Source organism: Halichoerus grypus, chromosome 11 (assembly GCF_964656455.1).
Source record: "Halichoerus grypus chromosome 11, mHalGry1.hap1.1, whole genome shotgun sequence".
Classification (NCBI taxonomy): Eukaryota; Metazoa; Chordata; class Mammalia; order Carnivora; family Phocidae; genus Halichoerus; species Halichoerus grypus.
In genome coordinates, this window is record NC_135722.1 from 52,449,160 (window position 1) to 52,466,969 (window position 17,810).

General features: G+C 55.5%; 1 protein-coding gene across 2 annotated transcripts in view; it reads left to right on the top strand.

Annotated features, from left to right (window-relative positions):
• ARHGEF17 (Rho guanine nucleotide exchange factor 17) overlaps positions 1-17,810 on the top strand; it is a 55,915-nt gene that overhangs the window by 26,483 nt on the left and 11,622 nt on the right. Inside the window, exons 2-4 of one of the 2 annotated variants that reach the window (XM_078058524.1) lie at positions 10,119-10,259; positions 10,631-10,708; positions 15,957-16,139. In XM_078058524.1, the coding sequence (XP_077914650.1) occupies positions 10,119-10,259; positions 10,631-10,708; positions 15,957-16,139 (402 nt within the window). The remainder of the gene's footprint in view (positions 1-10,118; positions 10,260-10,630; positions 10,709-15,956; positions 16,140-17,810) is intronic. The other variant, XM_036119476.2, reaches the window with a different exon arrangement.

The following is a 17,810-nucleotide window of genomic DNA, read 5'->3' on the forward strand; positions in this document are numbered from 1 at the left end:
GTTTAGTCATTTGTGAAATGGAGCTAATAGTTATACACAACTTAGAGGATTGGTGAGGATTAAATGAGATAATACATGAGAAACAGCACCTCACTGGACATAAGCTGGTAGTAAAAGTCAGACCCCACCAAGAGTCTGAGAGTGCACGTCCCTCCCGGAGGTCGAGGAGGGGGTCAGGAGTGCAGTGGGTGGAGGCGTTTCTTCTGGGTTGAGCAGTGGCCAGCACGGTTCATCGGCCAGTAATTGGGCCTGAGCCCCCGGCACAGAGAGTGAGAGCTGCCACCTTGAACCTCCCGTCAGCCAGCAGGGTCAGTTTCTAGAAGGTGAGATTTTTCTAGCGCTGGCTGAGGTGGGGGTCCAAGCTGGACTCCCCTGGCCAAGAGATGAAATCTAGGTCTGCGCAGAAATCATCCCCATGCTTCCCTTCTCCCTTTAGGACATTCAGGACCTGGGTTCTTAGCTCAGTTCTGCCACTGCCTGGCTTCATCTGGCTTCGTTACCTCTCTGAGCCTCAGTTTCCCCAGCTAGGTAGTTCTCACTCAGTCTTTCATGCAGTTGCAGCCAGATAGTGACAGGGCTGGAATCCCCGTGAAGGCTTCCTCACTCGTAGATCTGGCAATCCGTGCTGCCATCTGGGTGGGCCCTTATCTGGGCGGTTAGCTGGAATATCTTACACGTGGCCTCTGCGTGTGACCTGGGCCTCCACTCTACGCAGCAGCCTGGTTCCAGGAACAAGGGACCCAAGAGAGCAAGGTGGAAGTACATGGCATTTTTATGGGCGAGCTTTGGACGTCACACAGTATCCTTTTTGCTGTCTTCCGTTCATCGAGGCAGTCACAGAGGTCACCCAGTTGCGAGGGGGAGGGCACATAAACCTCCTCAGGCTACGGAAGAGTGTCAGTACCACATTATAAGAAGAGCAGGTGGCACGGAGAATATGTGGTAGCTCTCTTTGAAAAGTGCCAGGTGCCACACCTCCCTGGGGGGGGCTCTGCAGATGAGATGCCACAGCGGTGTTGAGCTGGGCGCGTGCCTGGCACCTGGTGAGTGCTCAGGAAACAGCCGCTATGGCTGCTTTTGATCATTACTGAAATGGCCTTGGCTGTTCACTTCTGCCACGGAACCACACGGACCATCCCCCACCGATGGGCTGTGCGGTCACATGGTCACGGACCACTGACTGGGGTATACACAGACACGTGGGCGAGTCCACACAGATGGGACACACGTGTCTCTCACAGTCCCACCTCCAGGTGCGCACAGCCCCACCTAAGCAGGGCAGCGGCCCTCCTGTGGCAGGAAGGACCTGAGGCTCCTTTGGCCCTCGATCTCTCCTTCCCATTTCCTAGCACATTCCCCAGAATTCTGGGGCCCACCCTGAGCAGCCAGTCCCAGGGGAGCCCTGTGGTTTGGACAAGGCCTGGGAACTCTGTGGAGCCTTGAGAGGCTCCTCCTTCCTGAAGAAAGGGTCTATAGGAGACAGGCCATGACCTGGGAAGGCAGGACAAAGGGACAGATGATGGGAAGAAGAGGGGAGGGGTGTCAGACAAGAGCAGATGGGGAGAATGAGGACCCAAGAGGGGAAGTGGCTTGTTGAAGGTCACATCACCGCTAAGTGGTAGAGCCAGGATGGGAGCCCAAGCAGTGGCTTCAAGAGCCTGCCCTCTTCATTTCTGTGCCAAGAAGTCCCTTTCCTGGAACTTTGGTCTCATTGATGAACCTGAAGACCTGCGGAGCGCAGCACCGTCAGTGAAATGAATAGCCCATCAGGTTGGGAACATCCAGCACTAGTCCGTGCCGGTGGATATCGGTGGGGTCAGGAAGGTCAGACAGCCCATCTGGGCCATTAGCCAGGGCTTGGTTCCCAGGGAGGAGAGTCTCCCCGATCCCAGCATTGCCTGCTGACGACATTTTGTTTTCCCCCAAAACCACCCTGGGTCAGGAGAACCTCTTTATGTCATCATCTCAGTACCAATGAGGCCGGAGAGAGGCAGTTCATACAACTAGTGCACCAGGGAGGCGAGGGCGAGGCCAAGCTGAGTGCATGAGGCTGAGGGGAGGTGGAGTGGGGCTCTCCTCTCAGAGGAGGAGGTGGGTTTCAGAATATGGGCCCTGCAGGCCATCACCTCAGCTTCACCTCTTATCACTTAGGTGACTGCCCTGAGCCTCAGTTTCCTTGTTTGTAAAATAGAGGAGAAACAATAACAGAGCCCTTGATGTAGGGCTACTGCGGGGATTAGAGGAGCTAGAGCTTGGAAAGCAATGGTGGGGTGCTTGACACCTGAACGGTATTCCAGCAGAGTTAGTGACGGTGAGGATTCTAAATTATGGTGTTCCCAGTCTGGTTTGGGCAGCTCTGGGGTCCAGATCCTCTGTGGCAGATACTTAGATAGAGCTGTGCAGGTATGAAAGGCTGGAGACCCCTCCCCACCCCACAGGAGCCCAAGGAGACCCACTGCCCCAGAACCTAAATTGCCTTTGTCATTTCTTTTTCAATTCCTGTCTTCCCATTTAGACTGTGGTGCCCAGGCAGGCACAGACCTCTTCTTACCTTTAAATCCTCAGCACAGTGCTTGGTACATGGTAGGTACTCAATAAATATTTGTTGAACTAATCAACAACTGAATAAAATAAAAAGTCCTTGAATTACTCATCCGTTGAACCATGTGTCTGCGCATCCATTCATGTGTTCATTTGTTCTGTTCACCCATCCATTTATTCACCTATCATCATCCCATTCTTTCACTTGGTCAGCCCTTACTCATTACCCATCCATTTGTCCACCCATATGTCCTTTCTCATCACTGGCCTCCAGTCGGTCCAGCACTAGCTGTAGGACCAAGTGGCCCCCAGTGGGCAAGAAGTCTTGTAGGAGGTCTTGGTGGGGCTCATAGCAGGAGGTGTGTCCAGAGGCAGGTAAACAAGGTATTAGGCTTCTCTGAGAGATGGGGAAGTGTCAGCTGACTGGGTGCAGGTAGGGAGAGTTAGGTGGTCGCCAGGACCAGCAGAAGGGTCGTTCCACCCAGCTGGAGTACCCTCCTACAGTGGGGTGGGGGCTTTGTGGAGCAGAGCCCTTTTGCCCCTCCCGGCCTCTCATCTTCCCCTGCCTGAGGAGGATGGGAGCTGCTTGGTGGGAGGGGGGTGGTATATGTGTTGTGGTGGGCTGTGGGGTATGGAGAGGAGAGGAGGGCCCTTACCAGCCACGTCAGACCCTTATAAAAATGATTCTGAGCCAGGCGCACTCCAAACTGCAGATACTGCAGATAAAAGGAAAAGAGACATCAGTGCCTAAAAGGGGAGTTCAGTTCAGCCAAACAACAAAAGAACCGGACCTGCACAGGGGTGCTGTGGTGTCCCCAACCCCCACCCCGGCTGACCTCACTCGGAGGGGCTCCGATGCCTTGCTGTTGTGGGGGTGATCCCTGGACACCCTCATTCAGCAGCTGTGTGCTCCTGTTCCTTCTCTCAGCTTCCTTTCATTTCCCCACCCCACCGGCTCCCCTGTTGCCATGACAACGGGCTTGGATGTAATTAGCCATCTTTAATGAAGCAGCAGCAAGCAGTGCCTCAGCACCAAGCCCTGCCCCCTTCTCCAGGGCAGCGGCCTCCAGTGAACTCTGCCATCTGGGCACCCACGTGCTTCTGGATTTCTTGACCTCAGAATGTTGTTCAAACCCTGCCTCCTCCAGGAAACCCTCCCTGAATACCCCCTCCTCCCCCAGGCAGAGGTGACTCCCCCTGCTGAGTCCTGTATATTGTCTGGCAGCTCCTGGATGCCAGCCAGAGTGGATTCATCTGTGCAGGGCCTGGTCCTGCTGAAGTGAGTGAGGCAATAGATGCACCTTACTAACAAGTCCGAGCTAAGCACAGCCTCCCAACTGCTCAGAGGAAATGAGGCCCCAGGTCATACAGCTGGAGAGAGGGTCAGATGGGGGAGGAGGTGCTGAGAGAAAACCAAACGTGAGTTAAGTAGCTACGGTGATCAAGCAATGGGCCAGAGGTGGGGCGCTCGAACCCCGGCCCTCGAGCTAGTGTGGGATTATCTTTGGGACCTGGCTATTTAGATTTGTCCAGGGGGTGTGTCCATCCCCTGTGCTTAAATCATCACTCCCTCAACTGGTCTGGTGGTTCCAAACCCTCCCCCAACAAGCCCAGCCCTGAGAGGAAGAGGTGAAGGTCTAGGCCCCACCCCCGGGGAAGTCCATAATCCATCCCATAGGGAGGGTAAGAGGCAGGTGGACTCACTGGATTTCTTGGTTCAAACTAGAGGTAGAGGACGGCTTGGGGGGACCCTTGTTCTGCCGCCCAGGGGCAGAAGGGGCTCGGCCAGGACCCATGCCCTAGGATGGGATGTGGTGGCCAGGCCGGCTCTAGGCCTTGAAGGATCTGTGCCACCAGTGGACAGATTGCTGGGCCCCACCCAGAGCTTCCGGTCTGTAGGGACATGTGTGTGGTGGGGGAGGGGGGTGAGAACGTGTATTTCTAACACATTCCCTGGGGTTACACAGGGCCTGCACTTTGAGAACCATTGTCACAGAGGGACCAGCAAGGGAGCTGGTGCAGAGCACACACTCATGCTTCCATTCATTCTTTCATTCGACGAGCTGGCTCAGGAGTTACCCTGGGCCGGGCCGTCATGGGACACAGGAGAGACAGACGGGCTCACCGGTTGTTTAGGGCAGTGCAAACTTAGCAAGCACCTCTCAGGCATCGGGCTCTGCCCCCTGGGGCAGCCTCACTGCTCTGGGGCCTCTGCCAGGAGGGGGTCACACCTGTTTTCTCTTGCTACTCTCTTGGAATTCTCTGGGCCTGTTTTTGTTGTTGACTACTTTGGGATTGTCTGTTGGGAGGTTAAAATTTGAGTGTTGGACATTTTGGACTCTCTGAGGAGGCCAGTGCTGCTGGGCCCATGTCCTGCCCTCTCAGGAGAGGATAAGGAATAATTCCCTTGGATGGGGCTGTGGGGTGTTGATTCACCTGGTTGAGGGCTGAACAGGGGAAGGTGGCAGGGGGGCAGAACAGCACAGGAGGCTGCAAGGGCCAGCAAGGGGTTGATCCTGTGCCATGGGGCTGCCAGGGGAGGCTTGTGAGCAGGGAATTGCAAGGTTTGCCTCCCCGTGATGACTGCTCAGTGTGTGGGGAGAAGGGTTGGGGAAGTGTTATTGAAGTTTTGTTTATTAGCCAACATCTATGTGCAGAGTGCTGTGGTTTACAAAGGGCCATGGACCCTGCCCTCAGGGAAACTACAGTCTCCCAGGAGGAGATGGCCATCAACCTAGCAATTGTTCAAATGTGTAATTACAAACTATGATATCTGGTTAAGAAAAACTGTGAATCTTTGAGAGCACAGAGCAGGTGCACCTGGCTTGATCTGAGGATCAGGGAGGGCTTCCTGGAGGAGGTGACATTTGCACTAAGATTTGTCTTAAAGGAAAAGCAAAAGCACTGCTAGGAGAGGGAAAAGGCATGGGCCAAGGCCCCCAGGCAGGAGAGAGCCTGGTCTGTTTCTAGGAGTTAAAACAGAAGTGGTTGGAGCAAATCAAGCAAGGCGGAGAGAGGGATGGAGGGAACTGGCTTGGGCGATGGGTCAGAAGGCCTCCACTGTGCAGGAAACTCAGGGGAAAGCAGGTTTGGGGGAGGGCATGAGGAGTTTGGTGAGTGTGGGAGCCCTCAGTACACTGAAGAAGCATAAAGTCAGCCAGTGCAGAGGCACAACAGAGGGACCCCCCAGTCAGCTGCAGGGTGCATCAGAGCCCCCTGGTGGGAGTTGGGAGCTGGTACACAAACAAAGCTCACCCTGCCCCCACTCCTGATTAAATGGGTCTGGGATGTGTTCTGGCATCACCTGCAATTTGAGGACCAGGTCCTGGGGATCATGCTTGGAAACATTCTGAGCATCATCCGGTGATGGTGGTGGGGGTTGTAAATACCTGAGCGCCCCCCCGCCATGGTGGGGGGTGGGGTGGAGAGAGATAGGGCTGGAATCCACTAGGACTGTCTCAAGTATAGGACACAGGTCAACTGGGTGGGGTGGGAGTAGGCATGACTCAGGGCGGGCCCTTTCCTCTATCAGGCCCTAATGCTCTGCCGCCCGCCCCGGACGGGAGAACAGTGTCAGTTTCCAGGGATGTGCATGTATTGTGCCCGCTTATAGTTGTGTGAACCGGAAGCATGTGCCACCGTGCAGCACTGGGTCAAGTTCATGTGTGTCAGGGCTCAGGTCTGCATGGGACTACGCGATGTGTGTGCACTTGGCCCTCACCCACAGCTGTATAGCAGTCAAGGCCGAAGGGCAGGTTTCCATGTATATGGGCCTGTTCCGTGTAGATCGTGCATGGCCCTGTGTGTGCCTGTGTCGGTACAGGTGTGGACAAAGGGTCCATGTCTCCCCGTGTACTGGCGGTTGTCGACGGGTGTGCGCCAACTTCTGTCCTCCGAGGGGGATGGGTCCGCAAGGGGAGGCCGCGGCGTGCGGGAGCGGCGGGGGCGAGGCCAGGCCGCCCTCTGCGTGTTGGGGGAGACCGGGCGGCGCGGAGGGGGCGGGCGGAGCGGGGTGGGGGTGGGGGCCGAGGGCGGGGACTCCCCTCCGCTCCCCCTCCCCCGCGCCAGCGGCGCCGAGCGCGCCAGGCTCGCCCCGCGCACTCGCTGAGCGGAGGAGGCAACAGCGCCGCCGCCCGGGCCATCGCGATCAGATCGACGCTGGGACTGACACCGCGACCGCCGCCGCGGCCGGGCTGAGCCCCCGGAGGGAGCGACGGTGGGAGAGAGGGGGCCCGCCGTCCCCCGCCGCCCCGGCACCCCCGCCCTGGCGGCGGCTCGGCCGCATGCTTCAGATGGTAAAGACCCTGGCCCAGTTCACCATCGCGCTGGAAGACATGCGCGATCTGGGCCCGGCCACCGCCTCCGGGGAGCCCGCCGGGAGCAGCGGTGCTGACGCTGAGGAGCCTGGGGAGGCCCAGGTACCGGGAGGGGGAGAGACAGCCAGGGACCTGGGCCAAGACCTAGAACCCAGCGGCCCCGGGCCTGGGGGAGGAATGGGTAGATGCTGGGGCGCAGGACCAGGAACTTGGATCAGGCACACCAGCTTCCTGGCCGAGGGCCTGGGGGCTCAGAGACTAGTGATGGGGGCAGGGAGACTGAGGGTATGAGGAGTCCTGGCAGGGGTGGTGTGGCTGGCAGGGCGCTGAGGTTTGGTGCCACCAGAGTGCAAGCTTGGGATGGCAGAAGGGCTGGCAACCTCAACCGGGGTGGGGGCCTGTACCCCGAGACCCAGCCTTGGCAAGGCCTAGTGGTTCGTAGTGCGTGATATGGGTCAGCGTGTAGGCAGAGCCTGTCTCCAGAGGTATCCTGGGTTCACAGGCTCCGGAAGGAGAGGTTTTATCAGCCTCTCTCCAGCAGGCCTGTGGCAGTCCCCAGGTGTATGTGTGTGCTGGGGGGATGGGGCATTGGGAATAGGCGCTTTTGCTCCCGTTTTGCCATTCTCTCCCTGCCACTGGACCCGCTGGGCCTGCGAGGTGTCATGCTGTGGTGGCAATGGTGGTGTCCCCATTCCTGGCTCCGTGCTCCCCTCTGGGGGAAGAGGAGGGGGAGGCTTCCAGGGGCTGTGTCCATGCCTTTGTGTGTTTCTCTGGGCCCAGACTCTGATTGTCCTGCTCTCCTGGGCTCCCATGGGGGCTCTGGTTCTGTCTTCCTCCCCGTGCTGTGGTGTGTGTGTTTCTCCCCGCCACCTCACATCTCCGGACTGAAGGCCCTGGTTCTCAGCCAGGTGATTTGGCTACATTTCTTTTTGGTCTCTTTGCGGGGTTCTGGCCTTTACAGCTTCTTCTGTGTACATGTGTCTCTGTCTTCATGCTGTGTGTATAGGTCTTAAGCTTTGGGTCATGCTGTCTCAATCATACTGGTAGGAGAGGCCCCCCTCTATCTTCCTGCCAAATCCCTTCAGCCCCCCTCCCTCTCCCACTTCAGCGCCCCCTGTAGTAAAGGTCTGAGGATGGCGCTGTTGAGGGGTGACGGGCTCTGGGGGGAGGCTGGGCCTCTGGGGGAGGCTAGGCCTACAGGGCTGTCCCGCCCAGAACAGGTGGGCCTGCTGATCTGCTTGACAGCTGCATTGCCCGTCTCCTGCTTCCCCTGGCTCCCCCACCCCCACATGCATTCACACCCGTGTCTGGGCACGTGCAGAAGGGCACTCCATGCAGTGACAGGGAGCTGGCCTTAATTTCTGTGCCTCTACCTGACAGCTGAGTGACAGCCCACTGTGCTTTCAAGCAGGAGGAGGCTGGGAAAGGCGGGTGTTGCAGCGTCAGCCTCCCTGCGTGAGTTACCCCAGCCCTCTGAGCTGGCAGGCCCAGCCCCAGCCCTCCCTCCCCCAGGAGGCCTCCCTGCCTGTGACCCTCACCCCGGGGCCTAGCAGGGCCAGGCCCGGGGAGTGGAAGGGGGAGGGAGGCTGGGCCACTCAGGGCCAAGCCTGGCCTGGTTCTACTCTCAGGGAGCTCCCTGTCCAGCAGGGAGATGGATATAGATGAACCATTTTGCTGAGGTAGAGTAAGAATGGACATTGAAGACCCAGCATGTGTGGAGAGAGCTGCCCTGCTCCCCAGCTCCTTGCTTTCACAGTCCTGGGAGGAAGGCATTATTCATTCCGTTTCATAGAGGAGAATGTGGGAACGTAGGGCAGTTAGGTGACTATCCAAGGTCACACAGCTAGTAAGGGCATAGCCGGGGACCCTGTGGCCCGTGGCTGGCCAGTCAGTCTGGGCGAGAACTCTGGGTGCTTGGGCCCTAAGACTCACCATGAGGTGGCTAAAGAGACTCGGGCTGGGGTGCCTGGGTGGCTCAGTCAGTTAAGCGTTTGACTCTTGGTTCCAGCTCAGGTCATGATCTCAGGATTGTGAGTTTGAGCCCCACATCAGGCTCTGTGCCCAGTGGGGAATCTGCTTGAGATTCTCTCTTGCCCTCTCCCTCTGCCCTTCCCCCTGCTCTTGCACACGCTCTTGTTCGCTCTCTCTCTCTCTCTCAAATAAATCTTTAAAAAAAATGAAGAGACTCGGTCCCCACTCTGCCAGTCACTGGCTGTGTGACCTTGGGCAAGTCAAGTCACCTCTCAGACTTGACTACCTCACCTGTAAAGTGGAGATGGTGACACCTTTGAGTGTAGGCAGAAATGAGCCATATCTGTGAAGTGCTGAGAGGGCCCTGGGGGACAAGGGGAGGATTGGGCATCCGGGCCTTTCCTTGGGAGGCCCTTCTGACCTTTGACGCTCTCCCAACTCTCCATCCTAGGGTGGGCCCAACTGGTGTTCCTTCCTACTAGAAGCTGCCCTGCTGTTTTAAAGGCCTTTGAATCACTGAGGATAGATGATCTGGCTGTAGCTGGGGGCTCTGAGGCAAAGCCCAGTGTCTTCTCACCTATCAGAGCATGCAGCTGGTAGGGGTGGGGCAAAGCCAGTCTCCTCCCCTCCCTCGAGGGAGAGCCATTCACACCGCCCCCAACCGTGAGTTCCTAGCACAGGAGCCTACTTTTCTGAGTGTGTCTCATTGTTGACAGGTTTGGGGACAGACCTGGCCCCGAGTCCCTGAGTCAGAGGGAGGGGGTTACAGGGAGGTGGGCATACCATCTGGTGAAGTCTTCCTGGAGAAGGAATGGGCCAGAGGCATAGGAACTGGTGGCAAGGAGCAGTAGGTAAGCTGAGTCCCAGGGAGTCGAACACAGAGAAGGCGTCCTCTGTCTGGCTTCTAGCAAAGCCTTCCCACAGAATAGGGCTGCCCTGTCAGGGGTGCACACCCTGTCCCTGGAGGTGTGGATGCAGAGTCTGTGTGACCCCTCAGGGACTCCCTACTGCAGACCATCTGATGCTTAGGATGGAGGCATTAGTTCCTGGGTCTCCTTTCCCCCATCCTTAAAATGGGAAGAAGAACAACATCTACCTCACAGGGTGGACGATGAAATAATATATGCTTAGAACAGTGCCTGGTGTGGAGTAGGGCTCAGTTAACCTTTTTAACTGAGAGAACTGATATCCAGCCTTGTCTGAGAGTGGGTGAACCCTGCCCCTACCTGGCTGTGTGACCTTTGGCACTGACTTCCCCTCCCTGAGCCACCTTTTCTTCATCTGTGGCAGGCGGCCACAGTTTGCACTCTCAGGGATGGCATGAAGCCCAGTCTAGTAGGGTCTGACTCCATAGCACTGAGCCGGAAGGAGGGGTTTTCAGAGTTTGCAGCTGGAGTGGGGCGTGGCCTGGAGGCATCTTCCTTTGCAAAGGTGAGAGGTTATTGATTGTTTTGAGTCCTTTTCAGGAGCCCAGTGGGTAACCTCGAAGTGCACAGGAGATCATCAGCTCTGCCGGCAGCCATGGGGGTGGTGGTGGAGGAGTAAGGGGCACACCCTGGAAAGGGGGGCATTTGAGATGTAGGGGGAGGGCGCTCCCTGCACAGGGAGCATGAGAGCAAGTCCCTGGCCGAGTGGAGGTCCATGGTGCTCTGGGGTAACAGCCAGCAGCCGTGGATGGTGGGAATGCAGGCCTTGAAGGCCAGGGAGAGGATGAGGATGGGCTCTCTGGGTCCAGGTGACCGCAGGGGGCCGGGTCTGAGGGGAACAAGGCACTGCTCACCCTCTGCCTTCTGTCCCCCAAGGACATGCGGAAGCACGTGACCATGACCCTGCTGGACACGGAGCAGTCCTATGTGGAGTCGCTGCGCACCCTGATGCAGGTGAGGCTCAAGGCCGGACCAGGCCCCCCGAGAGCGGCCGTTCTGAGTCTAGGAGGCCGTCAAACATGTGGGAACAAACCCATTTTGTGGACAGGGGATGGAGGCTAGAGAGGAGAGAGGAATGACCCCGGGTAACATCACCCCTCCGTAGAGAACCCCCCATCCTGTGACTGTCCCAGAGAAGGAATCCCCCTCCAGGGTGGGAGGGAACATAGAGGGGACTTAATAAGGCCAGACAGGCCACCCCAGGGCAGGTGCTCCCTCCTTTTACTGTCCTGCCACCTCCCCCTGGCGGCCCCGTGCCTCGGCTTAGATCTGTGCCCCCGCCAACTGTAGCCCCGTCCATTTTATTCATTGACTGGGAAAATAATTGTTGAATGGAATAAAATGTTGAGCACCTGCCGTGTGCCAGGCCCTGTTCCGGGCATAGGAAACACGAGGACGAATAAGGGAGACAAGCTGCGCCACAGGACCTCATAGTCCCGTTGGGGGCATAGTTGAGTATATGGTCACTCTCAAAGCATTGAGGGGGCACCTGTGAGGTGTGGGGTCAGGGTATTTTTCCCTGGAGGACGTGCTGGCTTCCTCCCCACCTGTCTTGTCAGCAACAGGAACAGCAGGTGCAAAGTCAAGTAAGGAGAGGCCGGCACAAAGCACAAAGGGTTGGTCCTCTGGGGATGCTGGGGGAGCCAGCAGGAGCCATGTGGTAGGGGCCTTGGATACCAGGAAGAAGGTTTGGACCCTACCAGGGGCCCTGGAGAGTCAGCAAAGGGCTTTGAGCCGGGGCAGCATGTCATCTGATTCATGCTTTATAAAGTCTGTCTGACTGCTAGGAAGGTGGGCAGCAGAAGAGGAGGCCAAGGCCACTGAGGGTAGGCAAGGGAGGAGAGGCCAGGACCAGGGCAGAAGCCACAGGGAGGGAGCGTTGGGACAGACATTCAGGAGGTGGACTGGTCAGGCCAGGCACGGTAGCTGGTCGGCTGTGGGATGAGGCCTGGACTCCTGGTCTGGGTGACGGCAGCACTGGAGGAACCCCACGTGTGAAAGTTGGGGCGAGATGGCCAGATCAGGTTCCGGCGTGGGAAAGCCCCTGAGTCAGGATGCACGTGCGGGCCTGGGGCCCAGGGCAGAGGGCGTGGATCCCAGCTGAGGTGGGGCCTGGCAGGTGCGGTTGAGGACGAATTTACTCAAGCCATCTAGGCAGAGTGAGAGCAAAGAACAGAAGGTAGAGCCCTGGAAAGATCCAGAGTGTTCATTCATTTACTCCACAAATCTGCAACGAGCATCTTCTGGGTGCAGACCATGTTCTCAGTGAGGGTTCAGTGGTGAGCATGAGTGATAAGGTCCTGTGCCCTGGAGTCTATGGCAGAGACTGACAGTAACCAGTCAGACAGACCTTATACGTGAGGACAAGTGCGGGTGCAAAAGTGCACGGAGGGTGTTTCTGTAGCAACAGAGTCTCGTTCAGCCAGAAAAGGGAGGAAGTTCTGACACGTGCCACAACACGGGTGAACCTCAAGGACATCATGCTAAACCGAAATGAGCCAGTCACAAAAGGACAAATACTGTATGATTGCGCTTCCGTGGGGCACCGAGGGTGGCCAAGTTCATAGAGACAGAAAAGTCGAACAGTGCTTGCCAAGGGCTGGGGGACGGGAAGTGGGAGTTAGTGTTTAATGGGTATGGAGTTGTGGTTTGGGAAGATGGGAAAGTTCCGGAGATGGATGGGGATGATGGTTCCACAACAACGTGAATGTATTTAATGTGAGTACTGAACTGTACACTTAAAAATGATTAAAATTAGCAAATTTTATGATGTATATTTTGCCACACAAAAAATACATTGCTTTTATATATTAAAAACAAGCACACAGAAAGAGGACAACACAGAACGGGGGCCTGCCCTGGTGTCAGAGGCCAGGGAGGGCTTCTCTGAGGCTGGGGTGTTCAGCGGAGACCTGAGGGATGGGTAAGCGTTCAGCAGCGGGAGAGCCTGGAGGGAACCATTCGGGCAGCGGGTACAATAGGAACAAAGGCCAGGAGGCTGGAAGAAACCTCGAGCAGTTAGCCATGGAGAGGTGGCCGGGGCGGCTGCTGTGCCAGGTGCTGGGACACAACCAGAATGCCATCTTTAAGAGATGCCTTTGGCTGCCAGGCAGCAGTAGTCATGCTGGGGTCGGTCCTTTGTGGTCCCCTAGGTGGGAGTTGAAGGCATTGGGGTCAGGCAGTCCAGGGTTTGAGTCACTCGCCTCCCTGCTGGGTGATGCTAGCCTAGTCACCTCACTTCTCTGAGCCTCGGTGTTTTTGTGTACAAAATGTGACTAATCATACCCGTGTCCCAGCGTGAGGGTGCAAAGGTAACGAGGCTGCTCATGCCTTGTTCACACACCCGAGGCCGGCGGGACCCGGGCATGTCTCTCTACCTTCGAATCTCCTGGCCAGTTCAGGGCTGCACGCGTGGAGGCTTGCAGGACCTGCCGGTGGAAGAGCTAAGGGGGGATAGTTCTCAGGAGGCCAGATTGAGAGTGTGGGTGGTGAGGGGTGGAGATGGGCAGGAGAGTGTCAGCCGAACCCCAGGACTGTCACTCAAGGCAGCCCTGGTGTGTCACAAGGACTGAGGTCCAAGCCAGGCCACCAGTGTTCAAACTTGGCACACCTCCTGACCGGCCATGTCACCTGGAGCAAGTTACATAACCAGTCTCTGCTTCAGGGTCCTTGTCTGCAGTGTGGGGATAATAATGGTGCCTACCTGTTGAGTGCAGACTGCAAGAGAGATGCATGTGTAATTTAGCATACTGCCTGGCACGTCTGCACGTGTGCATGTGTGTGTGAGTGCGTGTATATAAAATCACATCTAATCCTTACATTAACGTTGTCAGGTAGATATTATAACTCTCTCTTCGTATGAGGAGATGAAGGCTCAGAGAGGTTAAGAAAACTCCCCAGGGTCGTCCATCTATTAAGTGGTATTCTAGTCCATTTGGGCTGCTAGAACGAAAATTCCACAGACTGGGTGGCTTGAACAAATACAGATTCAGTTCTCATAGATCAAGGCGCTGGCAGATTTGGTGTCTAGTGAGGACCCACTTCCTCCTTTTCACTGTGTCCTCCCTGGTGGGAGGGCTGAGGGAGCTCTCCTGGACCTCTTGTAGAAGGGCACAAATCCCATTCGTGAGGGCCCCGCTCACATGACCCACTCACCTCCCAAAGGCCCCGTCTCCAAATACCAGCACATTGGGGACTAGGTTGGAGCATAAGGATTCTGGGGGGGACACGTGGTAATACCGAGAGCTGACGTTTATTGAGTGCTTCATATGTGCACTTTACATAAGTTAAATCATACAAATCTCATGATAACCCTCATTTTACAGATGATGAACCTGAGACACAGAGACGTAAAGCAACTGTTCAAGGTCACAGAGCCGGGAATTGCCACACCCTGGGGTGAATCCCTGTCAGTCTGACTCTAGGGCTCTCCCTCTCACCAGCTAGTCTGCACTGTCTGAGCATATCGGTGCTATTCAAGCTGAGACTGGACTCCACAGCTCTAGTGTCCCCTCTCAGTGACCACTTCCACCCACACTGACTGGTATCGTTCCTGCAAGCCAAGAGTTTTGTTCTTTTTTATTTTTTAATTGAGGCATAGTTGACACACAGTGTTACGTTAGTTTCAGCTGTAGGCCAGGAGTTTAAAATGAAGAAATACCAAGGTTAACAGCCAGAGGCGATGGGGTTTGAACCCACGTCCTAAGGCTACACCTTTCCTCAGTGTCATCCTCACCCTTTGAGTCTTTCTTCAACCCCCGAATTCCCAGCCAACAACCCTCCTTTTCCCTGACCCAGCCCCCTTCTCCCAGCACTCCTGACCCTGTCTTTTTCCCCATAGCACTTACTGCCTTCTAACACACGTGTCATAATTTCATTATTTATGGTGTTTATTTTCTGCCTCCCTCCACTGAGGTGTCAGCTCCACAAGCACCGGGACTTTTGTCTGCCCTCAGGTGCCGCCTGGTGCTTAGAAGGCCGGACACTCAGTAGTTGCCCAGCAAGTACACCGTGAGTGGGTGCAGGTGTTGGTTCCTAGGAGGTTCTGGATCAGGTTCTCTGCTTAGTCTTTCCTCCCACTGTGTGCCTGCTTCTGTGTGGGATGCGGTTTAGCTCCTCTCCGTGTGGGGCAGCAGCGCCCACCCCCCACCCCCCCCACTCCCCCCACCCCCCGCCAGAGAAGACCCTAGCTCAGACTGGCCTAAGAGCTGTAAGAAGGAGGCTGCCTGCCTGTCTCACCATCACCCCCTGACCTTTTAAGAATCCCCAACCAGGCAAGAGGATTCTGTTGAGCTTGACTTTCTCGAGAATGTTTTATCAAACAAGCCAGTTTTTTAAAATGTTTAATATAAATTTTATTGCAACATTGCGTTACTTTTTCAAACATCCTCAATTCTTGGGCTTGTAGTTATAGTTTAGGCCAGGAGAGGGCGACCGCTCCGTGAGCACACCTGCCGCAAGCAGGGCTCTTCATTCTCACGAAACGGGCGGTGAAACCAGATTTGAGGTGAAAAAGAGGAGTGTTAATCAGACTTGACAAGTAGACCTGAAAACCGTGAAGTCAGTGCTCAGACAGTGGCACTAAAGGCCTCCCAGGCACCCGCTTGCTTTATTTTCCCCACAGCAGGTCTCAAACTTTCCACATGTAACTGATTCTAAGATAAACATCTGGAACTCCAGGTTCATCCTATAATTAATGGCATATAATAACTTAATTGGCAGCGGTTTTTCCTTAAAGATCTGATGAAATGTGGTTTCTTTTTGTTTCTTTCTTGTATTTCGTGTTTCATCTGACTAGACTGTAAGCTCTACTAGGGCAGGGAGCTTGGTCTTCCTTGTTCACTGCTGAACAGTGGCTAGCACAGAGTGAGTTCCCAATAAAATGTCTGCTGAGTAAGTGTGTGTGGGTTTCCCAGGAGGCCAGTCTTCTTGCTTTCCTCACTCCAAGCTCTGCTTGTTCGTGCATCCAACAAACTTTTCCCGAGCCCACTCACCCCCGTCTTATGCCAGGCCCCGAGCTGCACAGTGAGGGGCATGGGGATAGGTCTTCCTGTCTCCTCTTAGAGCTCTGAGTCTAACAAGGGAGATCTGGGAGTCATGGCCACTGAGTCACAGGGCCAGGTGATTTCGTGTGCACCTACGCCAGGGGGTTGGGGTGCCATCCCTCTGAGGGTACCCGCACTGACCTGTGGGGGACCCCCAGGGCTACATGCAGCCGCTGAAGCAGCCAGAGAACTCCTTGCTGTGTGACCCGTCACTGGTGGATGAGATCTTCGACCAGATCCCCGAGCTCCTGGAGCACCACGAACAGTTCCTTGAGCAGGTGCGGCACTGTGTGCAGACCTGGCACGCCCAGCAGAAGGTGGGAGACCTGCTTGTCCAGTCGGTGAGTGGCCCTGCTGTCTGCTGCTTCAGCCCCCACAAGCTTGGGCCCCTCCTGGAAGGGGATAGCTGCTGCCATGGACCCCTCACCCACACCCACTCCACCTGGACACTGACTCTGATCCCAGATCCAACCCCAGGACTTGACCAGACACTGGCACTGACTCCAGCCCTGGGGTTGACCTGAACCTGGACACCACCAAACCCCAGAGCTTGGCTAGACTCTGGCCTGGGCCCCAATCCCAACCAGTTACTGACCCTAATCCTGGACCCAGCTCTAGTTGCTGGCACTGACTTGACCCTAGTCCTGACCTTGAGCTGGTGCTGACACAGACCTCAGTGGATGCTGTTACTGACCTCAACCCTTACCTTGACTAGCTCTTTTCTCCATCCAGCATTTTAATAGGATAGCTAACTATTTGGCACTTACGTACTAGCCATTATTCTAAATACGTTATATATGTTCACAAGTCTAGGAGAAAGGTGCAGTTATTCCCCCAAGTTTAAAGTGGATGACTCTGCAGCGTAGAGAGAAAGTAACCTGACCAAAGTCACGGTTAGTGAGTGGTAGAGGGTTCGACTCCAGGAAATGCGGCCCCAGTGCCCACACTCTGCCCCACTCTGTGCCCCCTTGCACCAGGAGCAGACCTGCCTGTGAGCTCTTCAGGATCCTACCATAGTGAATGGGACCTTAGAACAAGTATTGGCTGCAAAACTCAAAAAGAACTGCAAAAGCAAAACCAGTAAACATTTAATTACGTGTCTGTAAAAACATAGCATGCCATTTTCTTTAATTGTTACATGTAGTATTCATTTATACGAGGTTAATTACGTTTGAAAAAACTTAAGATACATTTTGTTATTTGGCCAGAATTCCCAAGAATGCATGGTGATGACTGATAAATCATAGCCAAACACAAACTAAAATGGTTACTCAGAGCCAAATAATTTCAAAAGCAAAATGGTAAAACTCCTTCCAAAAATTATACCAGCAAAAAAAAAAAAAAAAAAAAGTCTTATCTATTGTTGTGAAATGTGGATGTTTTTTCATGTGTTTGTGATGATGCGGGTGGGCCTTGGGCCTAAGAAGGTCTTAGAAGGTGCCTGCTGATCTGGAACTGATGTGACAAACCCTGATGGGACCCCGTTGAGTGCTAACCCCTCGAGGCCATCACCACCCTCAGTGTCACCAGGCTCATCCCCTGTCTGGACTTTGATGCTGACCCTGGTCTGATGAGCAGAGGCCCTGGTCACAGGAAGGGATCAGCAGAGAATGCTCTGCCCCAGGGTGGGCTGGTGGGTAAGGGCCGTCTTCCCCTCCGAGTTGCTGCAGCCTCCCCGGGCCTGGGGAGGAGGACAGTCAGCACCTTAGAGACACAGGGCCTTGTGGGCCCAGAGGGGCCAGAAACAAACACCACCACAGGTCCCCTAGTCCATCCATGGTACAGCTGACCCAGGAACCAGGATATCCCAACTCCCAGCCAGGGCTTCTGACCAAGAACTTCCATGTTTAGCCCAGCTGTCAGTGGGCCGTCAGGTATTAGCCACCAGCTGTGTGGGATGTTACTGGACAGGATGGGCGTCCCTATCTCCTCGCAGAGGAAGAGTCCTAGTCAGGGCAGGGAGTGCTTTCTGGAGGAGGCACAGGTGGAGCTTAGCCCTGAGGGTGGGTGAG